The sequence below is a fragment of the Pogoniulus pusillus genome, chromosome 15 (genome assembly GCF_015220805.1).
Source record: "Pogoniulus pusillus isolate bPogPus1 chromosome 15, bPogPus1.pri, whole genome shotgun sequence".
Taxonomy (NCBI): domain Eukaryota; kingdom Metazoa; phylum Chordata; class Aves; order Piciformes; family Lybiidae; genus Pogoniulus; species Pogoniulus pusillus.
Window position 1 is genome coordinate 15,777,253 of NC_087278.1, and position 27,496 is coordinate 15,804,748.

At 38.8% G+C, this 27,496-nt stretch overlaps 1 protein-coding gene across 1 annotated transcript in view; it reads right to left on the reverse strand.

Moving 5' to 3' along the window:
- The window catches only part of BRAF (B-Raf proto-oncogene, serine/threonine kinase), an 82,314-nt gene that overhangs the window by 42,253 nt on the left and 12,565 nt on the right, over positions 1–27,496 (reverse strand). Inside the window, exons 2-3 of the mRNA XM_064155504.1 lie at positions 23,544–23,645; positions 13,944–14,207 (exon numbers count right to left, since the gene is read on the reverse strand). Coding sequence (XP_064011574.1) covers positions 13,944–14,207; positions 23,544–23,645 — 366 coding nt within the window. The remainder of the gene's footprint in view (positions 1–13,943; positions 14,208–23,543; positions 23,646–27,496) is intronic.

Genomic DNA, 27,496 nt, shown 5'->3' on the forward strand with positions numbered 1-27,496 from the left:
CAAAAGTGAAAATATGTAATATCTTGGGTGGTGGCATACACACTGTGATATCTCCTATAATCATGGGCAGCCTCTTAAACATGGATCAGAAGAAACCCTACTGACTTAACTATCCCAAAACATCTGTCTAAACACCTAAGACTCAATTCTAGCTTGCTAATGGCCTAAGCCAGTGTAGCCAAAAGCAGTCTCTTAATCAGCTTCAACTAGCTTTGGATCAGAGCCTAATTTTTGCTCCTTGCACTTAAATTTCCATGGGTATTTAAGGGCCCTATGTCCTACTTAAGGATGACAGTGAAAAGCAGCAGTCTATTTCAAGGAGCTTTGTGAACACCACTTGAGGTTATGCATTTCTAGAACTGAAACACATGCTCTCTCAGAAGAGACAAATTAAAGGACTATTTTGCATCACAATCTTGCTCCTATTAATATAGAAGTGCTTCTTACAGGATATTTGTGCATTTCATCTCATCAGCATGAAAACATTTAAAAAAAAGAGAACTTCTACTAATCCATTGGAAGAAAACATCCAATGGCACACTGCTTTACAGTCTTAATATTCACTATAAAGTGATTCTATTTTATGCATTCCATCACCCTCTAAAGCATTGTTTTATTAATTCAAATAACTTCTTCCCATCCTAGAAGATAACAATGTGGCTCTCAATCACTTGCAGGTCATTCCTCTGGCATAAAACATTCTTAATTGTTACCAATATGGGTCACTGGCATTAAGAGGGAGCTTGGGAGCACCTATTACTGTCAGTGCCATCAACAACTGCCTGTGTAAAACTCATCTCTTTGTTGCTTAAGTCTAACTGTTCACACTGAAATCAACCGGGTCATTCTGTGACCAGTACCTCCTGCTCCCGACCCCTGGCAATGTGGTTGACCTAACTAGTGCCAGTTTGTGAGGGAAGCAACCATTCTCTGTGACCAAGGGGGTCACACACTCACTCTCTTTCCTCTCACCTCCAAAGGTCCTGTGAACCAAGCAGACAAACCAAACAGATTTTTCCCCCTCCCTACTTGTCTCAAAGTTTCTGGGTGCCAGGACAACTACTTGCTTCCTTGCCAGCCTTGAAGATCCCAGGCACCCAGGGACACCAAGTGGTGGTGATGTCCCTACCGTCACAGCACATAGAAGTGTAACAGCACCCAGAGCACTATCTGCAAAACCAAGCAGCTACTAGTCCTAAGCTAGGAACTTGGACTAGAGATGCTGCCGGACAGTGACACCTGGAACCTGCCAGAAGCCGGAGACACCTCCACCATCCTCTGCTTCCTCTGAGGACTGATTAAGTGACTTGTATTCTTTCACACAAATTTTGAGTCTAGATTACAATTGCTCTATTGATACAGAAAAAACATGTAGAAAACATCTGACCTGGTCTGGAGAACAGAAATTGTAAGTTAAGATGTATTATACATTCTGTATAATGCTACTTAGACACATTACAGTATTGATTCAGCTTGCAGAAATCCTACACTACTTCAATCAAATTCTCTACTATGCCAATCATAATATCCTGTTACGAAAAGAAAACTTTAATTTTAACTACCACTTAATGCCATCATCATTCTACCAAGAATCCCTAGAAGAATATGTCTGATCTCTCCATGTGAGGTGGCAAGTTCTCCTTGCCTCCAACATATGTATTTACAAATATGGTGTAAATATTTTTAACAACTTGACTGAAGGCTCTGAGTATTTCAGAGGTGTGCTCCAACCTCCTGCACACATTGAGGTGCAAACACGAGCCATTTCAATGGAGCAAGCAAGTGTTCGACTCAAGCCTATTTCTCCTCTCAGTGCAGCTCCTGCTGGATTGAGGTAGAATCCCCACAGACACTTCAGATCTACCTTTCCATCAGCCTCAGCTACTTCACTATTGATATCCACAGTGGAAGAAAAAGAAGTGGAAGAGAGAGTGACAGACTGTGGTGGGGAAAAGGAATGAAGAGCCACGAGAGTAGTTGGGCACGAAGAAGAAATGGGAGGAGGGAGGCAGGACAAAGAACTGACCAGAAAAGCATGTGCGTATTGGGAGAGCATATTGCCATTAGCAGCCTGGTGGGAAACCAGACAGACTAAAGAGCTAAATGGGGAAGAGGGCAGGATACAAAGATGCACTGAACTATCACTTAAGGGAGAACTGGTTGAAACAGGTACGAAGACACATCCTGAACAGGAAGGTTTTGTGCTGGGACTAGGAGAAAAGATGTTTCATTTTGGACAAGGAGCACCAGTTGAAAGGAATGCCCAAGAGAAGTGTTACAACGGAACATAGAATGGAGAGAGGTTCCACTTTAAGCAGAAAACACAGTAAGTCCAAGAAAAAAACCCAGGTTAGTCAAATCTGGATCTGATGAGGAAATGGAAGAGGATGAGGAAAAGCCAAGCTATGGAAAGGTGATTAACATTAAAGCAATGAAGAGAAAAGGGAAGGAGGCCTGTGCACACTGGAAGACATTTTCTTCCCCCAGCACTGACCCTCCACAAAGGGCAACAACATCCTCCAATACCTCACAAAGCAATCATCTGCTTCAGGAACCTGAAAATTCCAACTCTATTAATGAGCTACACTGTTGTAAATAATGCCACTTCAGGTGATTTTTCTTTTTTTTTTCTTCTTAATTTTGATGAAGACAAGATTTATAAAATTGCAAGTTCCCTTTTAAGAGATCAATAATTAGAGTGGCAAGTTCTCAAAGTCTGGAAAGTATCAGCATGAAGGTTGCTTACAGCAACACAAGTGCAACAGATTATGAAAAATGCGCATTAAGCATCTTGCACACTTGTCATTCATCATTCTCCAAATCTGAGGCATATTTATACAACCTGGAATTAGAAACATGGACAGAACATTTGTTTTCTTCAATACCATTTGCCCTAAAATTCAGCTAAAAAACATCAAGGGAACTATTTTGATTACTTTCAAAACCACCAGGATCCTGAATCGGCATCACATTTAGAACATTCTCTTACAGAACTCTTGAGCAGAGAAACATAAGGCTAAATTATAAGAACTGAACACTAGAATAAATCCCTGTAGTATCAACTAATCATTTTCCCAGATAAGTACAGTATGGTCTATGACCATCTGTGCATGTAGCTCCTCAGCCTTTTCTTTCAGTTCCTGCTAGTGCCTTCTGTAAGGCAGAAATCTCATCCTGCAAAGCATTCCCCCTAAAACCTCTTCACCTCCACTATCTTCTTGGACTTACGGCAAGTCCTGATCCACGAAAATTACTTGAGGAGTGATTCAACCTCAAGGAAAAAACAAACAAACAACTTTTTCCAGCTGACAGATAGGCTCTCTGAAGCAGGAGTTTCATAACTCAGTTTCCTACTCCTCACCACCTGGAAGGAGGGTGCAGAGTACTGCAGTCTCTGGGAGCACAGGGAGCAAGAGTCCTGGTGTCGTTCAGCTCCCCAGCCCACCAAACCCTTGGGCTGCCTGCCAGGAGCCCACAGCTCCAGCATAACAAGCAGGCATGAACCAAAGTGGCTTTATCAATTCCATCCAGAGCTTCAACAAGATTCCCACAGAGCATTTTAAGTGAATCACATCAGGACTTTTTGACAAAATTGGTTCCCAATGAGGAAATTTCTGATCCACTCTGCAATACTTTTATGATCGCAATCCAGTAAATTGAACCAAATTGGCATTTTATTAACACAAAAATACTTAACAGTATTTCAAACCCATGTTGTCCACATCCATCCATTTTCTTTTTATCTGTTTTGTAGCTGAGAATCTAAATACATTTCTCAACAGTGGCCACCTAGAAATTTATACTCCTAAATTAGGGGACTTGTTTTTAAATTGTAACTGCTGAGTTTACTTCTTAAGTTACTTACATAACTAAGATTTGTAGATTTTTTTTTTTTCTGTAATAACTTGAAAATTATTTCAGCAATCAATTTTCAAAAGGAAAGAGCATGGCCTGAACAATACTACAGAACAGCACACAATGCCAAATGTGTTCACTTAGTAATATACCAGAGAAAGCAAATCTGCATCCTGGAACAGGGTAATAAGTGTTTCAGGAAGAGGCCAAAACACATGGTCAGCTTTGCAAATGTGAAGTCCCAAAGAAAGAAAAACTGTCTTAGATACCAAAATTTCTCAGTTTTAGTACATAGGGAGATCAAACGGAACTTCAGTAACTTTGTTTCCCCATTTCTTTTACTCATATAAACGATCTCTATGGGCAGTAAGTATTCATAACAACATTGCTGATATATATTTAGTACTGCAGCCATTAGCATTTAAGCAATGCATAATAAATCATTTATTTCTGTAAATCAGGTCATTCCCAATTCAGTAAGAAATTCGGGGCTATAGCCCTAAATAACTCTTACATCACTTTTCTAACATCAGAGCAGAAACTGGCATAGTGTCAGTAAGTTAAAAATGCTTCCTTACACCAGCGCAGTTTCCAGTATTTTACAGCAATAAAAGGACTCAGAAGAACAAGAATCACTTAAAAAGAAAATCCATGTGAAGGCATTCTCTGAAAGTGGAGAGGCTAGGCAGCTCTGAATATCTAGTAAGGCACTTTTCAAAAGTGCTTTCAGAGATCACACATTTCTCCCCACCCTCCTCCTGCTACATACATGACTTTAAAAATGCCAGCAACATGCTCACAGAATTCAATGCTTTGGGAGAGAAATAAGCTAAGCTTTTTGCCAAATAACTAGTTTTGTCTTCCAACACGTTAGGTTTTCTGGTAAAAATCCAAGCTTAAGAGTCACATCTAGTTTCTCATCTTAGGTATGAAGGACAAATGTTTAACCAAATTAGTCAGCCACTTTTAACAGCACTAACAGATAAAAATAACTCTCTCTGTGGCAAAGAGAGGCTGAGATGATACTGAACATCACATCCTGTACAAACTGAAGCACATGGCTTTCAGATAAAGCTATTCTGAATTTTGGTGCACGAAGCTCTGACCATCTTTCAGGAGAAAACAGCAGTTAAGAACATACATTCTTAATGGAACACATTAGTAAGACAAATGGGAGACAATTCCTTTGTATTAAATCTTGGCTTCAAGGGAATTTGAGCAGAATTTTTGCATTTGTACCCTGTTACAATTCCATCAAATCCCATTTAACTTGCAGAAGCATTGGTTACCAGCACCCACTTGTGCCTCAAATGACGTTAAGGGTACTTCCTTCTAGAGCACAGCAGCCTGGTTTACATCAATACAAAATGTTTGCTAAGAGTATACCATCATTAACCCACAGAAGATCAAACTGGTTGTGCTTTTTCAACAGGAGCCTCCACACTATCGTTTTTTAAGCTTTTAAGGGACAGCTTCTGCACTGTGGTCAAAAGAGCACTGGTCATTTATAAGTTGATGGGAGACAGCAAGATCACAACCTTAACATTTTAGTTAGGCTGAATAACCAGTTCCCGAAGTTGTGAAAACTGACAGTGACCTGCTAACAAAAGATGAAACCAAGCAACCAATGCAAGCAGCTTGGAAAAGAACAGCTTTAGACTTCAGAGAAATGATAATCTAGAAAAATATCCGTAGCCACTAATTGGAATCTTGACGTTCCTGTTCAAGTGACAAAGAGTCAGTTGGCTGCTTTCCAAACACAGATGCTTTAAAGTATTTTAATTTAAATTTCTAAACAAATCTTTCTGATAGTTCAGACCCACAGTCCATTTGCATAGTATCCTTTCTCAGATGCTCACACTCCAAACGCTCTAAAGGCAAAAAAGCTGCACAGCCAGACGGCTAGAATTCACATCCCTCCTTAAACTTTTCCAACTGATCCTAAAAACAGGTATTTTTCTCTCCAGATAGTATACACCTTTTATACAAATATTAAGCTCTGGTTGATTACTTCACTAGACATGGAATAAAGTATTTCTTCCCATTATTTTCAGATTTGTGACTTGCATTCCATTTCATTGTCTGCCTAGTGCATCACGAGGTAAAGGAAATACACTCCAAACAGTGTTTTCCTCTGTCATTTATTGTTTTCTACAGACAGACTTTATATCTCTTAAGAAACCACTAAACTTTCCTTACTTGAGGAATATTCTTAAAAGCAGTGACCAATATTACATGAGGTATTCCAGATGGCCAACCACCAATTTTATAATGGCAAGTTTTCAATATTGTTTGACTTTGGAATCTAAGATTGTGTGTCAATAAAAGAAACTGATGAAATTACTCTCTTTCCAGCACATACCACTTTAATTTATCCAACATTTGGTCTGTGCAGTGGGTTAACCCTGGTGGGCAGATAAGAAACAGTCAGCTGCTTGTTCACTCTCCCCTCAGTGGAATGGAGGAAGAGAACTAGAAGGACAAAAGCAAGAACATTCCTGAGTAAAGATAAAAGATAATTTAATATGTGAAAGAAAAAAAGAAGGGACAATTTTTTTTCCTAGTGATGAGAAAGCAATTACTCACCACTAGCAAACATGCCCAGCTAGGGCCTGAGACATCACAATTTTGAGAAAACTCCTCTGCTTTTTTATTGCAAAGGATGATGTTATATTGGATCAAATATCTGACTGGTCAGTTGGGATCAGCTGTCCCCGCTGTGCCCCCTCCTCAGCCTAGTCACTGGGAGTAGCAGTAGGAAACAGAAAAGGCCTTGACCCTGTCCAAGCACTGCTCAGCAATAGCTAAAACACCACTGTGTTGTCAGCACTGTTTTGGTCACCAGTCTAAAACACAGCACTGTATGAGCTGCTGTGAAGAAAACTGAATTCCATTCACACCAGACCCCAGTACAGTCTGCTGCAGCACTGCTGCTCACCTTACTTCATTAAACACCTCCAAAAACCAAATTCTTCAGTCTTCCCTAGACATGAAAAACTTAAGTCATGGCAGCTGTAAAGTCTATTTAATTGTACAACTCCTGTGCTGTAACAAAATTGTTTGCCAGTTTTCACCAGGAAGAAACATAACCTTGGATGACCTTCTTCAGGCTGTAAATGGGCAGTTTAGTCTCTAATGTGATTTTGTCTTTCAGCAGTAGGACAGGAAGGCCCTGATCTAAGTATTTAGCAAGTACATATCAAGTAAGTTTACTTACTGTTCAAATGATGCAGACAATTCCAACACATTCAAAAAGGTTAAGCAAGCATCCGTTGGCAAAGCTTAAAACCAAACTCTACTTCTGCTGAATGCCTGATATGACAAGGTTTGTTTAGATTTTTTTAAATTAGAAAAACCTAATGGTAAAACAGGTGTGTAACTAAAAGAAACTACATTATTCAGCCGCCTGAATATCCCATCTCTGGATTTTCCTTATACTTGACAGGTAAAACTGGAAGGACAGCCTGAATACCTATGGAAATCCAGTGCATAGTACTTGGTAAGCTTCTGGTATAAACTCCAGAAAATAAGGCACAAAACTTAGTAAAAAAATTAGTAATTTTAAAAGACATCAATCATCAGATTCAAACCCAGAATGTCTGAAGGAGCCCAGTTGCGCATCCATGAGTTAATTTACACTAAAAATTTAGAGTAAAACCAACTAATTCTTCCAATCTTCACAACTGCAGAGAAGACCACATGATTGTTTGCCTAATTAAAAGGCAGATGTAGTAATTAACCAAGGTGTGACAAGAGTGAGAAACTTGAAATAAGAGTTGTCCCCACACACAGCAGCATTCCAAATCCTGTTTAGTTTCTCTAAGTTTTAAAACCACAAATTATGCCTTGGAAAATCCTTAATCTCTCATACACACTTTGAGAACTTGCATGGACTTTCTAATAAATGTATATTTACAACATTTACATGAAGCACACCAACACATGATTAAGTTGAAAAGAACTTTACAGGCCCAAATTTATGGTGAGTTTTTACATAATCACCTCTAATGACTCTAAAACCCTAAAAAGCAAACCAAAAGAACAACCGAAAGCCACACAATCTTCTATAGTCAACCACAGAAGGAAAAATTTCTTCAAGCAAAGACTGCTTTAGAGGCTCTTAAAGCAAGTTTTTAGACCTCCTGGTGGGTGAAAATGCACAATGATTTGATCCCATTCAAAATCTGCAGACAGACGAAGTATTTCAAGGCTGCTAAGCTTTCCTGAAGCACGGACAGCATCTGCTACATTTTTTTTTAAATCCTAATTCCACTGTCACTACTTAGACTGCTATAAACAGAAATTAAATGCAGAACTACCATATCCACTCCTTGCTCATGCTCACATAGAGCAGGCATTTCAGGTGTGAGAAAGGAATCCCTATAAATACACTCAGCTAACCAGAGTAGCAGAAACAATGCTCTTATGCTGACACATGCATTAACATCCCATTCAGGACTATCCCTTTTTGGTCAAAACCAAGTTTCAGCATCAACAATCTCTCAGACTGCTAGTAGCCAGCTTAAGACCACTCCCAAAAAAAAGGTTTCCTTAATTAGCAGTTATGTTACTACCCACTCCACATTCATTTAGATCCCTACACTGGACAAGCTTACAACTAAGTTTTTCCTAACTTCTACCCACCCACAGTTTGGATAAACCTCACAAATTTATTCTGCAACTTATGACGATCTCAGGTAAACTTTTGCTCTCTTGCACTTGTGTAATTTCAACGCACTCCTCGGGCCTAAAACAAAACAAAACGCACACAGACTTATTCTGATTGCATCTGTGCTTTTCCAAAGCACATTGAACTTGCCGGGTGAACCATGCCATTGAGGGAAGAGGAGATACTGAGTACACATTTCAAACACACACCTCTCTGCATTAGAAGGATAAACTTTGGTTTGCTTTCAAAAAAAGCTGATGTTCTAACCCTGCTGTGTTGCCAGCTGAATCAAGATGCTGACTTCAACTGCTAAGAGCAGCAACAGTAGGCTCCACCATTTACTGGCTATGCTTTCGAGGCAGCACTTTCATACCTTTTCCTGCATCAGGAAAATCTTTCTGTCCAACACGATGCTTTATTAAGACACATACAAAGAATTGCTTATGCTGATCAACACTGTCTTACTTCTTCCTACTTGCATCAGTTTTCTCACAATGTATTTCTTATTGTAGCTATCTCCAATGGATGTGTTAATAACAATACAACTAACCAGAGATGATTCTCAAGTAATTAGGCAGTTGATAGCCAAAAATGTAAGCATCTCCCTGTCTAACCATAACCCACATGCACATAATTTCCTGGAGTTTTGACAGCTCTAAACAAGAAGCAGAAAACTTTAGAATTTGAGACTGCTTCAGACTATGGTCAAATGAGAAGGTTGTCTCTCCTTCACCAATTTATTTCCAGTCACTTTGGGTTAAGTCAGTTTAAGAAGCGTAATTGCATTCCCAGATGAAAAATAAGGACTATCTAGTATCTAACATGATTTCTCTCTTCTTAAAGTGGGTCACAGAATCATAGAATCAACCAGGTTGGAAGAGACCTCCAAGATCATCCAGTCCAACCTAGCACCCAGCCCTGTCCGATCAACTAGACCATGGCACTAACTGCCTCATCCAGTCTTTTCTTGAACACCTGCAGGGACGGTGACTCCACCACCTCCCTGGGCAGCCCATTGGCAAATCACTCTCTCTGTGAAGAACTTCCTCCTAACATCCAGCCTATACCTCCCCCGGCACAAGACCGAGAATATTATTGTGATATAAAATATTATTTCTTTTGGGGTAGATATTAATTGAAAGCAGGTAAGATTTGGGTTGGAGAAAGCTTGTTGCAACACTGCAAATTTTAGAGCATCTCTCCTCTCCCAGCTACCCTCTTGGTCACAGAACACATTTTATCCCCACTTTAACAGCCATTCCAAATGGGGACTAGGACTGATGGAGGCCCTAATGGCAGGTGCCATGTATTTTCACAAGGAAACACTCCTTACTTCAACCCACTACATCTGAAATTATCCTGTATATTTGAAAACCCTAACCTATCATTACACCTACTTGAGCAAATGGCTCAGTTAATAGGCACATGTGAGACACAACAGGTCTGTTTTTTTGAAGGAAGACCAAGACATCTGCAACACTTCTCCATTCACTGAGAGAACAAAGGGTATGTACTAAGCAAGTAACACCAGTGTTCACTGAAAACTGCTGGGTGACATCTGCTGTGAGCATATGTCTATTTTTTTTATTTAGAATAACAATTTCAACCAAAAATGGGTCTCTCCTAGCAGAATGTAATCAGAATGTATAAAGCTGAATCCTGTCAACTTGAGCTTCCAGCTAGTGATCCCATATGTGTAACTCACGCCTCCCTCCATCTGCAGTCATCTGCCTGTTCCTTTACGTAAGTGCATCTACAGACACAGCTAAGGGACTTGAGACTAAAGGGAATTGGCACCTTTTCTTCATCACTAGCTTGTCTCCTACTCTTTTGTAGGCACCACTTTTTTCTTTCTTTTTTGTAATTACCACAGCATAAGACTACAAATTTCGCTGAAGCTCTACTCTCAGTGTGCCACATTTAGTACAACAGAAATAAGCTGCAAGGCTAGACTGCTAAGGCAAATGGTGTTTAGACTCCAGGAGAGAGATAAAGACATGAGTAAGAGCCTCCCCCCGACTACTCTCAGCTTGAAGCACATTTGCCTCCTAAAGGCAGGAAAGAGCATCTAGATTCAGTGCTGGAAAAAAACTCCTAGCAGTCTGCTGCCCATCACTGAGTACTACAGCTAAGTGCTACAATTCCCTCATCAAATGAGTGTCCTCAGGCTGGGAGGTTAACTTAAAAGACAAGGCAACAGACAAGCTCATATTCTAGAACCAATCCTCTGGTTCATCCTTGAACCAAGCTCCTAATGTGCATGACTGACACCACAGAATCACATCATTCACCAAACAACCCCAAAGTTCAAGGCTAGAAGTGAGAAGAAATACTAGCCCAGGAAACTAGTCTCCCACGTTTTTGAGCATATCTAATACTGCTTGTCAAGAAGTTGAATATGCATTGGTTGAAGACAATCTCTTTTACTTGATATGAATGGACCAACAACATGCACAAAACCATGCCTCAGATGAGGCAGAACAGTTCTGTATTGGCCCAAAACTCTATCATCTGGGTCACACTAAAGTTCTGTTGCTTCTTCTTCCTAATTTATAATCAGATTTGCATATTCAGAACTAAATTAAACTTTGTGAAATACACACAAAGAAAATGCATACTTGCCTATAAGTTTGATGTAATGCACTTAATAATTATAAAATATTCTTCACATAAAATCATAGACAGAAACATAGAATTGTTTCAGCTGGAAAAGACCTCCAAGATCGAGTCAACCATCAGCCTAACACTACCATGTCCATGAAGCCATGCCCCAACGTGCCATTTCCTCACATTTGTCTAACACTTCCAGGAATGGGGACACTACCGTCTCCACAGACAGCCTGTTCTAATGTCTGACCACCCTTGCAGTAAAGAAATTTTTCCTAAACCATGTCCTGGGCTGCATCAAGAGAAGCATGGTCATCAGGACAAGGGAGGAGATTTTCCCCTTTTACTCTGCTCTTGTCAGACCCCACCTGGAGTACTGTGTGCTGTTCTCGAGCCCCCAACACAAGAAGGACATTAAATTGTCAGAACAAGTCCAGAGGAGGGCCACGAAGATGATCAGAGGTCTGGAGCACCTCTCCTATGAGGACATACTACAAGAGTTGGGGCTCTTCAGCCTAGAGAAGAGAAGGCTTTGAAGAGGCCTTTACAGTGTCTTTCCAGTATCTGAAGGGGACCTACAGGAAGGCTGGGGAGGGACTATTTACAAGGTCTTGTAATGACAGGACAAGGGGTAATGGGTTTAAACTGGCAGAGAGGAGAAGATTCAAACTCGATATGAGGAAAAAGTTCTTTTACAGTGAGCGTGGTGAGACACTGGAACAGGCTGCCCGGGGAGGTTGTGGATGTTCCCTCCCTGGAGGTGTTCAAGGCCAGGTCAGATGAGGCCTTGAGCAACCTCTTCTAGTGGGAGGTGTCCCTGCCTATGGCAGGGGGTTGAAACTGGATGATCCTTGAGGTCCCTTCCAACCTAAACCATTCTATGATTCTACAATATTCAATATAAATCTACCCAGCAGTTTCAGGACATTTTCTCTCATTCAATCACCTGATTGTTTCAAATGCAAAACAGTTTAGACTTCAGAAAAGCCTTTCTGACCCTCTGACAAAAGGATTAAGAAGGTGGTAATAAACAGGAGAAGGAAAGAAGCAGAGAAGAAATACTGCAGCTGAGGAGAAAAGAGTAAGAGCAGCAACACATTATATGGCTGAGAGAAAAGGAGATTGTACCCGAGACAGAACAGAAAACACACACAACAATGCAGGAAGTGACATGCAAAGTGACCCACTGTAGGAAAGAGACAAAAACTAGTTCTGAGACAGCAGCTGTGGCTACAGCAGCCAGACAGGGTGGGAAAAAGGAAGAAGAAATCAGTCTCCAAATTTCATGATGCGGATAGTACCCAGACAGACAACAAAATCACCTTGCTTAACACTGTATTTTTACACAGTGGTCATTGCTAACATTAAATTCCCATTCTCTAGGTCAAAACCCAAATACTGCTTTGAATCACAGAATGGTAGGGTTTGGAAGGGATCTCTGGAGATGATCTAGTCTGACCCATCTAAGACAGGCGTGCCTAGATCATGTTGCACAGGACTATGTCTGGGCAAGTTTTGAAAGTCTACAGAGAAGGAGCTTCACGACCTCTCTGGGCAAGCCTGTTTCAGTGATCCATCAACCTCACAAAAAAGATTTTCCCTAATTTTAAGTGCCAATCTTTAGCTGTATTTTTAACAATTAAGCAATACAAATAAATAAAGCAAGAAAAGAAAAGAACTGCTCTTTAATGTGTTCCCACAGTAAGTCTTACAGTCTCTTTCGTTTGATGGGGTGAGGGATCAAATGGATGAAAGGAAAGCGGCAGAGGAAAGGAAACGACATGTTTCCAGTGCCAGAACTACTCAGCTCAAGTTTTCTTCTCTTTGACAGTAGCTAAGTATCCACAGGCAGTCATAGCACAGTGACAGCCAACACCTGACTGCCACAAAAAGAAGCACTGTTTTGACAAGCACAGTGGCTGTGCTATCCATTTCTCACTTTCTTTGCAACCACAGCTCCCCTTTTAAGGGACAAGTATGCACTGCCTTGCAAAACAGAACCAAGATTATGGGTTCTCAGTTAATTTAATGTATTACAATTTGCAGTATTCCACAGCACACAGCAAGGCTCTTCAGTTAGGCAGGATTTTATCAGTTAAGAGCAGCCATAACAGACAACTAAATAGCCAGAAAAAAAAAATCAGCTCCTGTTCCATCATTCCAGAAATCACTGTAATATAGTCAAAATTGATGAACACTTGATTTTGAGCAGCTTGTAGGCAACACTTCTTGCCAGTTCTCTACACAGGGCCTGATAACACCAGGATCCCAACACAAAACACTCACCACAGTGAGTGGGGAGGAAAAGAAAACACAAAAACCCAAGCTAAACCCCAAAATCACCACATGATTCTGCACTGCCCTCTTTAGCTGCAGGCAGCTGGTACTTGCTTTAAAGCACTCACTGCTGCTAGTAACTGTGACAATACAGAAAACACTTATTTTCCCCAATTTTGCCCTGTTAAACTAATAAATAATTTTATATAATATAAGAAACAGATCTTCCTACCCTCTAATCACTGAAAAATTGAAGATTACTACTTATCACAAAAATACAATTAAATTTTTTTCTTGTGATATTTTCATTGTTAGAAAATGCTGCAAATTTTTGTATTCTGTATTACTGTTCATTTTGTAGAAAACTTGCAACCTATCCAAACAACTGGGTGTGGCAGAGCACAAAGAATGATCACAAAACCTCTCTAAGCTCCACACAGGTATTTTTTCATTGTCTAAACTAACTTTCATATACAGAAGGAGAGAGATACAGGAAACACTGAGGTTATGAGTATGTGAATAGAAACTGACTCACCACAGTCCTTTGCTTATTGGGCAGGAAGACTCTAACAATAGGCTTCTGTGGAGACTTAGGGTTATTCCGTGACATATCCGATGGGTTTTGATAAACTGAAAGGGATGAAGGTGCTACAGAGAGGCTAGAGGAGGAAGATGATGCCACGGTGTCTGTTGAAGCCGAACTGGAGACAGAGAAATCCGTTCCATTCCCCATGGATTCCAGTAACTGCTGTTCTCTCTGCTGTAGAGCATCTAGTTTGCTGGTGTACTCTTCATAGGCCTGTGAAGGCAAGACAGCTATGTTAGTGATGTAGTAAACTCAGACAAAGACAAAAATCTAAATTCAAAATCAACACAAACCAAAACCCATTCTAAACTATTCAAACTTTCCAGGAACTGGAACAAAATGGTTTGGTCACATTTTTCTGTAGGCCATAAAGAAAAAATTCTTTCAATTAATTATGTTCAACCTTCTCAACTAACAACTATGTTTTTTAATAGATTACATAAGTGAGTGGAGAAGAGAAACCCTAAGTCAGAGTTTCAAAGCACCTGCACAACACAGTCTAAATCAAAACTTGCTTTGAAGAAGATAGCAATCTTTAACAAATGTTGTCAGCTGTCTTGCCAAATTACTGTGCTACAGTTAAATTTATCTTTCTCTTGGAATGACAGCTAAATACAGCCAACGCAAGAATTAAAAGAAAGCCAAAATCTGCTCTTTACCATCTGCATCTGATGACTCACCTAGCTCCATTGTTCACCATATTTCACCTCTGGTACTATCCTTTCCAATCAGGTAATACAAAAACCTGTTCCAGATAGAAGACAACTAAGTTTGCCCTCTTACAAAGGCACCCATAAACATGTAAAAGTGATCCTTTGAAAGAGTTTTTAACATCTGTAGGATGTTAATTTGATTTTCCACCATGTCTTTAACAAACAGAAAACTTTCAGTAAATCTGGCCATTAAATTTCTACTAAATGTAGCCAAGTTAAGCACTGCTGCCAAGCTGTGTAATGCAAATATATAATTGCTATATACTTCTGTTTAAAGTTTAATTTCCATTGTCTTTGTAACAAGAAAGCTTTGATTTGCATCTAGGTATCAGAATTATTTCTTCAGCATGTGAGTTAGTAGAGAGTAGCTTAAAACTGAATCAGTTAAGGAATATGCATTTTGTGCTACATAAGCACATTGGTGTTAATCAAGGGTGTCTTAGACCTTTACAGACAAGAAGAAACAAATGTCTTACAAATCTAACATCTATGCAGAAAGGAACAGAATTTTTCTTCTAGCACCCAGCAAAATCAAGATCTATATCAAGCTGCATAAATTTCCACAAAAAACACTTACACTAGGAAAAATTTCCTTTTTTAAAAAATGCTTTTCCTCAAGTGTTCTGTGCATAACATATTATTGAAGTTCTAGCAGAATTTAACTGACCAAAAAGTCTGTAGGGTCTGTACGTGGAAAAAAATAAATAGCTTTAAAATGAAGAGAAAAGAAATAACAGCATTCAGTCATGCTGCCACAAGTACTACATTTTACTACGTTGTCTGTGTGCGAGTAAATGGTGGTTGGCCCTTCCCTATTTATGAAGACTTCGCATCTCCCAGGATGGACCCAGGTTCAAAATTTGGGCCATCATGCCAACAGCATTAATAAAGAGAATGATAACTTGAGAGTGAAATTAAAGAGAAAAAAAAATGTTTAAAGAATAGTGGTGAACAACACCATTTTCAATTCTAAATTTCACGGGTTCCATTTTTAATGAATGGACGCAAGTTGCAGGAAACAGAGAACTACTTACTATTTATTTTAAAAGCTGAAGCTGTCCAGTGTTTCCCAATTAGACCCCAAACTTGGAGACTCAAAATTCAGCTATTTTCACCCTAGCCCAATTCTACTGGCAGACGTAAATGGAAAAGTTACCCTATCATAAATAATGAGATTTCTGGGCTGTGGCTGTACAGCAATACACATGACTCTCTCCTACTTTCAGAATCAACTTTTAATGTAAATTCCAGTAAAAGTTTCATGTATCAAGAATTATTTTCAGCAAACAAAAATTAAGAAACATAAACTGTTACCATTTCACCAATACTTTCATAAATACTTCCTTCCCTTTCTCATGAACATTGCAAAACATTAATTTTAACACACGCAACATGATGCAGCTTCCAGATACTTGTGGGCTTAGTTCTTCTGCGAAATTACACACATCTTTTGAAATACTCAATCCTACCATGTTTACACTGGCAGTTGGATCTCTCACTACTAAAACTCAATGTCAAATGCTTTATCTTAAGAGAATAAACAACAAGCACAGAAAGTTGGGAGCTGCTGCTAACTTTGAGTTCTATGCCATTAAATTTGGCATGAAAAGTTTATGCTTTATGGAGACAAAAGCCCTCAAGTATTACACTGCTAATCAATGCCATAGTAGAAGATCCTACAATGAGACATAATAGAACTAGAAAGGCATCTATGGAATTTAAATTAAATTTATTTTTCTAATAGACACTACCCAGTCACTTGCCTGCAGCCATGAGCAGACACACTGTCCCAAGTGCAAGATGCTGCATCCAGAAGCAGCAGAGTTAGTTACTTCTAAAATACTGCAACATATTGACAAAATAAAAACTGTCCTCAGAATGCAAAAGAACTTGCACAATATACAACTGTGCCAGGTTAATTTGTTTTAAAATATGACTTGTCGCTTTTTGTTTCCCTAGATATTAATAGGCGAGTGTGTAACCTGGTTATAGCTCAAGAAAGCAAATTTAAACTATAGTATAGATAACATGTAATAAAAAAAAACACATGCATTTTAAAAGAAATCCCTGGTCATCACCTTGTCAGCAATATCTAAGGAAACAAAAAGCGACAAGTCATACTTTTAAACAAACTAAACTGGGACAAAACCAAGTTGCCAAACATGGCTTCTTCCTGCCCCCTACCACGCCTAGCTATAAACTCAGTCTAAACTCAAGCAGACCAGTTGGTAGCTCCATTCACAATCAGTTTTAGATAATATTCACAACACTGCAAGACTCTTAAAAGCCTAAACTACAGTTACCTGGTCTTTGAAACTGAGATTGTGTTTCTATTTAAGAGATGTCTGACCTTTTAGGCTGTTGATCATATGTAAATCCCACTAAGTTAAATGGGAGCTGAAGATAGACGGTAACATACGTCAGGATTTCTTCATTTAGTAAGACTCCTAAATCTGTATTTAGTCTAACTTTAGACACTCCGGTTTTGGTCCAACATATTTGATCAGCATCTGTTAGGAGTCTGGTAAAAATAAACCTGAATTTCCCCAAAGAACAGTGACGTTTCCTACTGCCTTACACAGTTAGCATTTTCCTGGAATCCCACAAGCAGTCTGAAACAATCTGAGAGTCAGGACCAAGATCCATTTCAGATTGTTCATTTAAAATGTGCCAATTGCAACAGCAGGCAGATACAAAGAGGTAATCTTTTTTAATTCATTAATTTGACCTTCTGCATGGATTCTTCAGATATATAGGAATAAGGAATGAAACACTCTTCTGAGATCCAACAGCCAAGCTATCAAAAACAGCAACAGCAAGGCCTTGGGAAAAAAATCATTTGACAGCACAGGAAAAGGGAAAGTTAGGGGAAAAAAAAAACCAAACAACAAGCAAACAATGAAAACCCCTCAACCAAACCAAAGATCCACACAGCACTTGGGGACAAACATTCTTCTACTGTGATTCTCAATTTAAGTTGCTTCCAAAAGTAAAAAGAAAGAAAGATGATGATTCCTTCAGGACAATACGGGAAAGCTGACCAAGTTTTAAATCTTATTTTGATACCAGTATCACTCTATCTATACATTTGCATATTGATTTATTTTTGTGTGGATTCTGAATACAAAGAGCAAGCAGCTTACTCTTGTTCAGTTAACTGAAGTAATTTACAAGCCCAGGAACTTCATACCACATAAAGAGCTATTTACATGGCAAAGCGCTAATATTGTTCAGTTAAATTCTTACAGGTGATGTAAGAATGTGATAAATTCTTATATCACACATGCAGCTGTAAGTCAAGGACATACAACACATTTTTGGATTTTAAATAGGTAAACTCTCACTGAAAAGTTATTAACAGTCTACAAAGGCTATCAAATCTAAGTCATTCAAGCAAAATTTCTGTAAGTTTCAGGTGACTGCTTTAGGCCAGCTTCACTCTGTACTGCTCATTTAAGTTTGTAAGCAGCATTTGTTGTCAATGCTTAGTTGAAATGTACCAATCTCTATTCTCTTTTCCCAAACTCCAGTTATCCATTTCACCAGTACTTTACTAATAGATAACACAAAAAATGCACTCTTAAAAAATAATATTGATGGGTATTATAGGATACTCAACCCCATACTTTAACCCTTCTTTACTAACCGGTATGAGTTTTCCCAGCATCATATTAGACTTCTTTGCAGTAAAGATTTCCAATATTTACAATGCTTATTCAAACCCTTAAGAAAAGAGCTTTTCCACAATGAATCACAAGCTGTATTTTGGGAAACAGTACTTCAAGGACAGATATAACGCACTAAGAAATTATGTGGGAAGGCAAAAGTCATTGATGTTTTCAGCTGCTGTAATACCACACCACAGAGTGTGGTAAAACCCACTGAGGAGCTCCTGCAGCCTCTTTGCCAGAAGAAAAGGAAAATGCTATTAGTACATCTACTGACTCAAACAGTTATTCCAGATATTTGACAGTGATTTTCAAAGGTCTGTTAGATCCAAGATCCATGTTCACACATTGGGGATGGAAGAAGTTAAGAACTAGGATTACTTACGAAAGAATTTTAGCTACAAGCCATCTTTAGATTTTAATACAGTCATTGCTTACTACATTTATTATTTCTTCCATCTGGAACAAACAAAAGCTTCCCTTGTAATCATATTAGAGAATGTTGCTAAGATTACTGAAGCTATTATTGATTATAACAATTACAAGAAAATGGTGTGGCTAATCAAAAATGTTCTTTGCTTTCTTGTGTTCATTTTGTTTCCCGCTTCTATACTCAGAAATCTCTCTGAAGCTTTGGTCTCCTACCTCAGCCCCAACTTCCCTAAGCACTGAGAGGAGAGACACAAGCTTACCCACTGTCCTCCAGCTTCACACTATGTTTTCCATTCCCATGCAGCTGGAAAGCAGCCCACCCAGACTTGCAGGCCCTACTCTCCATGTTCTATAGTCATCTTTCAAAGGCTGTCACTGAGGAGTGATGGATGGAGGCAAAGAGATGTCCCTGAATCCGAGTACCTCTGCTTGCAGGAATAATTAATAAAATGATGAATTCAGCAAAGTACATGTCAATCACTTTTGATATTTCAAGAAATCCATTCCTCTTTCATAGGCAACTGATGAATCCCAAAATGATGGCTGTGACAATACCTGTCAGTTTTAAAGTTCTTTTGATATAAAATGCATTGAACGTGCTCCAGAATTAAATAAAAAACTGCCAAAATAAATTACCTTACTCTCAGATGAGCACAGAAACAAAAGCTTGTTAGCTTCTATTTTCTTGAGCAACTGTAACAAAGCCATAAATGCTTTTTAAAAAATTAAATAATTTCTATTCAATGAACAAATAATTTTACTAAATCCTTTAAAAAGTTGATTTTCAGCATTAATTTTCTTGATAAATTCTTCAGCTTCTCCTTCTGCACTTCCACTATCCCAGACCCTTCCTTTCCACTTCTAACTGAAATGTAATTTTGTCATCAGGTTCAACCACAACTTTCTTTGACATGTCTACAGAAGCAGCTTCAGCAGAATCCAGGAGCTAGCACAAGGGATTCTGTAATTTCAGCAAAGGCAAGCAGTAAAATCAGTAATACATGAAGGACACAAAACCAGACAAGAGCACAAAAGAACCAAGCAAATCCTACTGTATCAAAACTCTACACACCAGAGGACTGATGGATGGAGAGTTGCCAAGCTTTTCACAGGTACATAAAAAGCCATGGTTTTGCAGAAAGCATTACGATAAACTACATGCTTACAACAGTGGAAGACAACATGTTGTGGGTAAAAGTGTTCATTTGCAGGTACTTATCCAACTATTAGCTTCAGCTAATTCCAACTTTTGTGTGCTGGTTTGAGGCTAATTTTTACTGAGAGAAATTAAATTCTTAGCTGTGAAAAGAACGAATAAAAAAAACAACATGTGCCCTATGTCACCAGCCTTCTGCTGAGAAACACAACTAGTCAAAATATAGATAAGACAGACACTTCACACACACATACACACAGCTCAGCTCTCACTTTGGGCTGTGCCTTCTTTCTGGTGGTTTGGTCTCTGGCTGATTCTGCCTTTAACTCTCTAATCCACCTAACCCCTTCTTCCTCTAACCTCCTTGTCTTCTCTTCTTGACATCTCACCTCAGATCTCCAGATTTATCATGTGAGATATATCACAAGTGGACATGCTTGTTGATGTCCAGATGGAGACGGTTGACAGGTGGTGTCCCTGTACTGGGACCAGTGCTGTTCAGTACCTTCATCAACGATACCAACAGTGGGATGGAGTGCACCCTCAGCAAATTTGCAGATGATACCAAGCTGAATGGTGCAGCTGCTAAGTCTGAAGGACAGGATGACATCCAGAGACACCTAGACGAGCTGCAGAGGTTAGGCTGAGGAGAACCTCACAAGGTTCAGTAAGGTCAAATGTAAGGTCCTGCACCTAAGTCAGGGCAATTCCACATATCGATACAGGCTGGGAAGTGATGAAATTGAGAGCATCCCTGCAGAAAAGGACTTGGGAGCACTGGTGGATGAGAACCTGGACATTAGCCAACAATGTGCACTTGCAACCTAGAAGGCCAGTCAGAAGAAGAGTGGCCAGCTGACCAAGAGAGGTGATTCTGACACTTTGCTCTGCTCCTGTTGAGACCTCACCTGGAGTACTAAGTAACCTGAATTGTTACTGGAGTAACAGACAAGCAAAACTAACCACAGATTCCAGGTAGAAGCAAGGCACTACTGCACTTCACAAGCAGAAAAGAGACTTCAGCAGAACATTCAAAATTAAGTCAAAAAAGGATGGACAAAATTTAAATCACTGTTCAAGCACTTTGGAGGTAGAACGAAGACCTAGACACAGCCTAAGTGTGAAAGCTTAAGGGAGGAGGAAAGTGAAGTTATGTGCAGAAGTCAGCAATGATGACCAGGTATGGAACTTGTGCAACAGGTCTGATACAGCACAGTGACTGTATAGAGAGTTTGCTATTTCTAACAGATGCCAGACAAGTAAGACATGTATTGAAACACCTAAGTTACATATTCTGCATACACTTCTGTTGGGTTTTTTGTATTTTCTTAGTTCTGCATTTCCTAGAAGCATGTTGCAACTGGGGCTGTTCTGGCCCTTTCTCTAACAGGTGGAGGAATAGAAAGTCAAAACATTAGTTATAGAAGCTACAGATTAGATTCAGGTAAATTGCTGCTAACTAAATTCTGACAATAGAAAGCAAACTTTTCTTCTTGATCAAGCCAAAAGTATCCAAAAGGAGGGTAAGGCACAGAAATGATTCTCTAGACAACTGCTGCTGGGCTGAAATGGAACAGCTGAGGATAGGTAGTAATCTTGCTTCAAAATGCATCAGATAACCTCTGATTTATTCCTTCTTTTTCTTTGCTCCACACTTCAGTACTCCCACAGGAAATCGACACACTAAACAAATGACAGGTTTGCAGCATTTAATCCTATTCACTTCAATCAATCCACTTGAGGATGATGTAAATCTAAGATAATGACCATTCAAATAGAAAGCTCCTCTCCTGTCTCATCCCATTTTCTAGGTTCGTGTCTCATAATTGCAAGCTCTTCCCCTTCCCTAACCTTAACTACAGCTTTGGGGCCAAATGATCTTCATCAGTAACAAGTTCAAGTTCTTAAACGGATGCAAAACTAGTCTAACAAAACCAGAGTGTTTTCCTTTCAGGTGAGCAATTCAAAGTTTTTGGCCACCACTAGTACTGCAAGTGCCAGAACAAAAGAAGTGGAGGAACTACACAGTAAAGAGCTGGGAAAAGCAAAGCTTTTAATTTCAGTGGTGGTGGGTTCTTTTCACAAGACTGTCTCATCCAACCGAAAAAGCAGAATCCCGGTCACTTCCACCTTCCTGCCAGTGGCTTTCTGCTCCCTTGCCAGTACCAGCACTTGTTACAAGCCCCACTTTGTGATCCAGCACAACTTGCTGCATCACAGTAAGGCCTCCTTCATCTTGCAGTGCTTCCTTACCATGTTAGGGAGCCAGTATTGCAGCTTTATCTCTACAGCAACTGCAAATATACAGTTAGGCTTCATGTTTTGCAGTCATCACCTATTTCTGAGTTACCATATTCTTTACACTACCATAACCATGTCCTAATACACATTTACAACTGCTAATGCCCTCTTCCTTATCAGTGAACTACAGAATAATTAAAAAACCTTCCAGTGTAGGGATCATAGTTTTAAATATGATGGAAGAAAAAGATAAATGGCTGTCACAAATTAATGAATTCACTGCTTGAAATTCAAGCTTAGTGCAGATTAATCTCATTGGAATTTGATACTCAATCTAATGAAACCAACATAAATCTGGCAATTTGAAATGCAGACACGTAGAACAAACCAGTTCATATGGAAGCAGAGGTGTGTTTATATACCAATGAGTGGTTATAATAGTGATTAGTACTCATTCAATACTCCAATTTCACATTAGCAATAAGTAAAACGACCATAGAGGGCCTCATTTGACTTTAACTGTTAAGGACAGTATGTCAACATTTGTATAATCAAGCTAATGCCCTGCTCTGATATATTAAGATAAAAGCTAGAAGTACCTCAAATAATGAGATCTTTATTTTTAATTATCCAGTGCCTTTAGGCAGCAATTACAATTAAAAGACTACAAAAGAAATCTAGTTGACCTCCAGTTACTTCAGTACTTGAGAGAACTGAGTAAAGGGCAGAGTTTAGAGCATGTGATACTCATTCAATTAGTAACAGATGTAAGTTATGCATGCAGTCCTTTTATATGCTCTTAGTGGTCCTATGTCAATGCAACTTTATGAAGTGGTGAAACAATACAGGAAATTTATTAGTTTAAAAATTAAATACCACTTTAAAATATTACTCCACCCTAAATTCTGTGTATTTCTTTAAGAAGTTTCCTTCTACTAATATGTTTTTTTTTAATTATTATTCTCCAAGGGAAAAAACCATCAACTGCTTTAATATCAGTCTTATAAAGATGTTTTTGTGCGTATGTATATATGTATTTACTTTTAACAACACAGCATACCTTTTTCTATTATACACACACAATCTTGCCCCTCCTCCACACCCACAAGCCAACGCTTTTCATTTCAATTGCACCACCATGACTGTTAGGTCATGCTAATCTTCCCCTACCAATGCATATCTGGAATCCTATACAGTTCTTTTCCAGGGAAAGAGTTAAGTTTCTAATATACAGGAAGAACACTCTCTTTTTCTTGACATATTCTCTAACACAAGATGCTTCATATAAGATTAGGGTAATACCATTATTCTAACCACATTTGTTTAAATGTAAAGTTACCTCTAAATATATTGATGGTGGGTTATGCTCTCCTCCAAATTTGTCTAGCAGTGCCTCTATATGTTCTTGTGTTAATTTAATCATCTGTTTGATATTCCACACCTAAAACAGAAAAAGAAACATTTTTGTTAATAAAAGGAGCCCAGAGAATGTCCTAAGGGAAAAAAAAAAAAATCAAATTTCTTGATATTAGTAACAGAGGTCCGCAATAAAAATCTTTTAATTATGAGTAAAAAAGTGCACAAAGTTAAGCTGTTCACCCACTAATAGTAACACATAGCTTGCTTCTGAGATAAACAGAGAAAATTTTAATTTGGGATTAAAACTCAGCAACTATTGAATAAACATGTTTTAAGAACAGTTAATTTTCCATGTTTATCAAAATCCTATTAAATATTTTCCCTGCAAGACTTTGCAACTCAATTTCTAGAGAGTTCACCAAATTTAGCAAAGAAGTTTTACAAACCTGTAAGATATCTGTGTAAATGATGTTCACAGAACCTTGACCTAGTGTTCCATTTCAAAAGAATGGGACATCTTGATCTTAAAGACCAACTTCTACACTCTTGACTCCTATGCTCAAACAACCCTGTGCATTTTCTTACACATCGTGGACATGATTGACATGAACTGAAAAAGACATTCTCCTCTACTGCACAAAGGAGACTTATGACACTGTACTATGAAACAACTCAGGCTGTGAATCGTTCTTCACAGCATCTTCATAGAGTTCATTTAAAGATTTTGAGACTACTGTAGATAGACAGTATTATGAATTCTAATTTATACTTTGAAAGGCAGTGAAGCACAAACCCAAACACTTAAAGCAATAATACTGTACTGATTTAAGACGCTACTTCAGTCCAACCAAAGGCAGAAATTCACAGCAGGGAAAAAGGAGGAAGAGAAGGAAATAGTCTGAATAACAATACCTGTTATAAGAAGATTCATCAGGCAGCCATTATTAGCATTACAAGACCCAGGATGGAAGAAATTAGGGTAAGATAAACCATGCTTTTTAATATTTTAATCACCTTTTTCAGTTTAATTCTGTTCTACTTCACAGATTATAACATATGTGACCTCAATATCTGGATTTACAGATTGTGGCCACCTACCTCTTTAAAAAGATGCAAATAACTTCATATTCTGAAGTAGACTCAAATAATAAGATTTAATCCAAGTTGGATCAAAGTAAGTTTCACTAGGTAACTTGAGATGTTCATAAAGAAACAGACTTTAAAATACAGAACTCATATTTTGGCCACAACGTGGCCCAAAACAGGACAAAGCACTCCAGGTGCATGGCCTCACCAATGCCAAGTAGAATGTGAACCCCTGCAAGGTGAATTTCAAAACACTTTTTAAAAATATAGGTAATTAGTAACTTCTTTGCTTGTGTTGTTTTCCATTTTGTGTCCATAACCACAACTTGGCTCCTCTCTTCTCTTACACTAAAGATAATATGTATTACTGGGCATCAGCTATATGCACAACAGAATTGTGTTAGTTAGATGTGGCAAGGGACTCTAACAGCCTCTGACAAAGGCAGAAATCTTTCTGCTAAGTTAAAATCATGACGAGAGCAAAAATCGAGTGACTGAAGCTGGTGAAGGATCAAGAGAACAAATCTTAAAAGTAGCTGAGGGAACTGGGATTTGTTTATTCTGGAGAAGGCTGAGAGCAGATCATGTCCTCTACAACTACCTGGAAAGAGGTTGTAGCGTGGATGGTCTCTTCTCCCTAGTACTAAGTGACAGAATGAGAGGAAATGACCTGAAATTGTGCCAGAGGAGGTTTAATTTGTGTATTAGATAAAATTTATTTATTGAAAGAGTGATCAGGCATTGGAACAGGCTGCCCAGGGAGGCAGTTTAATGGCCATGATTTTGTTAGATTAACAGCTGGACTCCATAATCTCAGAAGTCTTCAACAACAACAACAAAAATAAATCAATCCGTGATTCTATGAAATCATAAAAAAAACCCAACCAACTTCCTGCCAGCTGCCAGGCTGTTGTAAAAACGTCTTCACCTGAAGAAGCTGAAATTACAACCTAATGGAAGACAACACTGCTGAGAGCTGAAATGGTACCTTGAATTACCTACCATACATCTGTGCACTAAAGCAAAAGCCACTCCACAAGTGAATCTTAGAGGCAAACCTAATACAGATTTCTATCATCTTAGAAAGGCTATTCACACCGTTAGAAATATGCTGAAGGCAGAAGGAAATTTATCAAAGTCAACCACAGCAACAAATCATTACTTATTGCTCACAGAAATGGAAAACCTATCTTTTGTGCCATATTCATCAAAAGTCTTCTGACAAACTGAAAACCTTTCACAACTCTAGTCCTGACTAGCATATTCTATCCCTAATTAAGTATGCACAAGACCACATACGCCATGGCAAATTTCCAAGCTTTACAATTTTACTTGAAGCAGCAAGTTCTACTTATTTTTAGTTAAAACTTAAGTTTTGGCTTCCCACATCAGTGAATACGCTCACGTACAGTTTGTTGTGGTCCAGAACAAGCCTTAGCTACCTAGTGCCTTGAGAAGTAATCCCTGTTCAAGTATACTGCTTCCTACTACACAGGACCTAAACTATTTCAACTGAAGGAATTCAAGCTTTTTGCTAACTGGAACTCAAAAATGATGCTCCATGCAAGTCACCTGATGTGCCTTAAAAACTTAGCCTATTTCTGCACACCACACAACAAATAAACCCTATCTGTTGCACTTCCACAGCTCAAAGAGACAGCAACTGTGGCTTGGCTTTTCTCCTTGCTTGTTCAGATAGCTCAGCTTGCATCCTGTGCACCACTCACAGACTGAGCCAACATCCATCCCCATCATCTCTGTGGAAAAAACCCTGAAACCCTAGGTTCTTAACTAAATTTCATGAGTTCAGTAACACTCCAGATAAAACCTAAGTCTACAAAAATTGCCAATGATTTCAGTAACTGTCTCATTCACCATAAGCACAGACATTCCAAGACAGCAGCAAAGAGCCACATCTAACAGAGACAGCAAAAACATGAAATAGAGAATCCTTTTGGGCTGGAACTGATTGCTGAAGACCTTATTCCTAGACAACACAATAAACCAAAAATTTTCGAGTTAAATGCACATACTAATATGAGATCTCACACTCATTATCCGTTTTTTTCATCTTACTCTAGAAGTAAAAATCGAACTGTGAAAGCCTGCTGGTCATTAAGAAAGAACTGACCTCTTTTTTGTTACTTTTATAAACAATCCATTACACTTACAGAACCCCAGACCTGTAGGAAATTATAAAACCTCAACTGCCAAGTGTCTTGCAGAAATCAATGCCATTCTAAGTGATGGTTAGAAATCTTACTGTATTCTGAAGTAAATCTGCAGTGCACCTACTACTGTCCATGTGCAAATCCAGTCCCTTCCCATAGGAAGCAGTATGGTAATTTAAGACACAGTTTCATTGTAGATCCACAAAAAAAAAAAAAAAAATTACAGCTGGGATAACCTTATTGCTTTCCAAAAAATACCCCCAAAAAAGCCTCAAATAAATTTTTCTGTCCTATATGGCAGCATTATGGTAAGGTTATTCTCTATCACAAGAGGTTAGATTTGATTCTCCTTTTAGTGATGCTGACACAAGGAAGCTGACGCAGGCTAACATGGACACAGGCAGCCAGAAGATTGGAAATATTCCAGAGATACTGGAATATATCAACTTCTATCTGCCTATTGTGGATAATTGTGCATTAATTTTGCAAATAAGCACTCCTTTGCAATGTAATAAAGATGATGACCTATTTGAAGCCAGAGGCAAGCCAGATACAGTAGAAGCCTAAATCCATTCTATTCAGGGAATATTGCGCTTCCGCAAATGTGAGGCTATAAGTCACAAAGTTATTTTTGCATCCTTTGCTGCTTGTCAAAGTATGCAGTGCCTGAGACAGA